We start from the raw sequence: 1,930 nt of genomic DNA on the forward strand, positions 1-1,930 counted from the left end.
GCTTGGGAACCCTCGAGCAGTATACGTTCTTTCGCACCTTGTGAGAGTTAAAATGTCCAAGATTCTGTTTCTCATTAAGACCAAACAAACCGTGGAGGAGATGAGAAACAAGAAAGAAGACTTATAGTACCAAGAAGTTTTTGCAGTTCCAAGTTTGGGGAGGAGCAGAGGTTTGGCAATGTTTTGGAAGGGCGAGATCGACTTGCATGTTCAAACCTATTCCCAGAATGATATTGACGCAATTGTTTATAGCCCCATTCATCCCCCTTGGAGAATAAGTAGCTTCTATGGCCAACCTGAAGAATCTCGCCGCCATGAAACTTGGAGATTATTGCGGCATCTTCACTCTCGGTACTCAATGCCATGGATATGTATTGGGGACTATAATGAGATTTTATCATCGGAAGAGAAACAAGGAAGATTACCCAAATCACATGCCCTTATGCAAGCTTTCCAAACAGCTCTGTTTCATTGCAACTTGATTGACCTTGGGTATGTTGGAAATATATTCACCTGGAATAATGGATGGCATGACAATGCATATGTCCAACAAAGACTAGACCGTGCTTGTGCAACAGCTGAATGGAAGGAACTGTTCCCTCACTGTCGTGTCACTCACCTTCAGGTTTCATACTTTGATCACAACCCAATTTTCCTCACTACTCATGCTCCCAATAATTCTGTTTGCAAGAAACAAATTCCCCATAAGTTTGAGGGAAAATGGGCTGCCCACCCCGAATGTGAATGGGTTATTTAAGAAGCATGGAACTGGTCAAATCCTCATCATGGCAGTTCGATGTTTAAGCTGTTTGAAAAAATTAAAAATTGTAGGTCTTCATTGATAGGCTGGTCACGGGTTGCCTTTGGAAATACTAGAGCTAAAATTGAGGAGAAGCATAGGCAGTTGGAGGAATTAACATGCCAAAACCGCGGAGCTCAAGTGGAAAGGATCAAGATGGTTAGAAGAGAAATAAATAGGTTGCTCTACTAGGAGGAAGTAACTTAGAGACAACGATCAAGAGCAATATGGTTATCAGCAGGGGACAAAAATACAAAATTTTTCCACCAAAGGGCAAGCTAGCGAAGAAGAAAAAATCAGATTGTGGGAGTATTCAATGATGTAGGTAGATGGTGTATTGAAGAAGAGGATATTGCGCAGTGGCAAAAAATTATTTCAAAACGTTGTTTACAACGGCACATGCAGACAATGCAAACATGGAGGTTGTGCTTGAATCTGTGGACAGAAGGGTTTCAAATGATATGAAACAGATTTTACTACGACCTTACACTTCGGGTGAGGTTAAACGAGCTCTCTTTCAGATGCATCCATCAAAGTCACCAGGTCCTGATGGTATGTCCCCTTTTTTCTTCCAAAAATATTGGCAAATAGCTGGATCTGATGTTACTGAAGCTATTTTGTCAGTATTGAATTTGGGTCACATGTTGCATAAAATGAAATTTATCCATATTATGTTGATTCCAAAAAAAAATGATCCTCAATACCTTTCGGAGTTCAGGCCCATCAGCTTGGGCAATGTGATTTCACGAATTTATTCCAAAGTCCTTGCTAACCAGCTTAAAATTATTTTACCAAAGATCATATCCGATACTCAAAGTGCTTTTGTGCTAGATAGACTAATCACAAATAATACAACTGTAGCTTTTGAGGTGCTGCACAGGATGAGGAACTGTAGGAGGGGTAAAAAGGGTCAAATGGCAGTGAAATTGGATATCAGTAAGGCGTATGATAGGGTGGAATGGGGCTTCCTTGAAAAAATGATGCTACGTTTGGGCTTGGATGAACAATGGGTACATTTGGCAATGGAAACTATTATCACAGCTTCATACTTTGTGCTTATCAATGGGGAACCAAGGGGATTCATTAAACCATCTAGGGGAATTAAACAGGGTGATCCCCTATCACCTTATT

General features: G+C 40.6%; 1 protein-coding gene across 1 annotated transcript; it reads left to right on the forward strand.

Moving 5' to 3' along the window:
* Positions 1 to 178: 178 nt before the first annotated feature.
* On the forward strand, positions 179 to 757 carry LOC142640244 (uncharacterized). The gene has a single exon (XM_075814318.1). The coding sequence runs from the start codon at positions 179 to 181 to the stop codon at positions 755 to 757; it is 579 nt and encodes a 192-aa protein (XP_075670433.1).
* The last annotated feature ends 1,173 nt before the right edge of the window (positions 758 to 1,930 follow it).

Source organism: Castanea sativa, chromosome 6 (assembly GCF_040712315.1).
Source record: "Castanea sativa cultivar Marrone di Chiusa Pesio chromosome 6, ASM4071231v1".
NCBI lineage: Eukaryota > Viridiplantae > Streptophyta > Magnoliopsida > Fagales > Fagaceae > Castanea > Castanea sativa.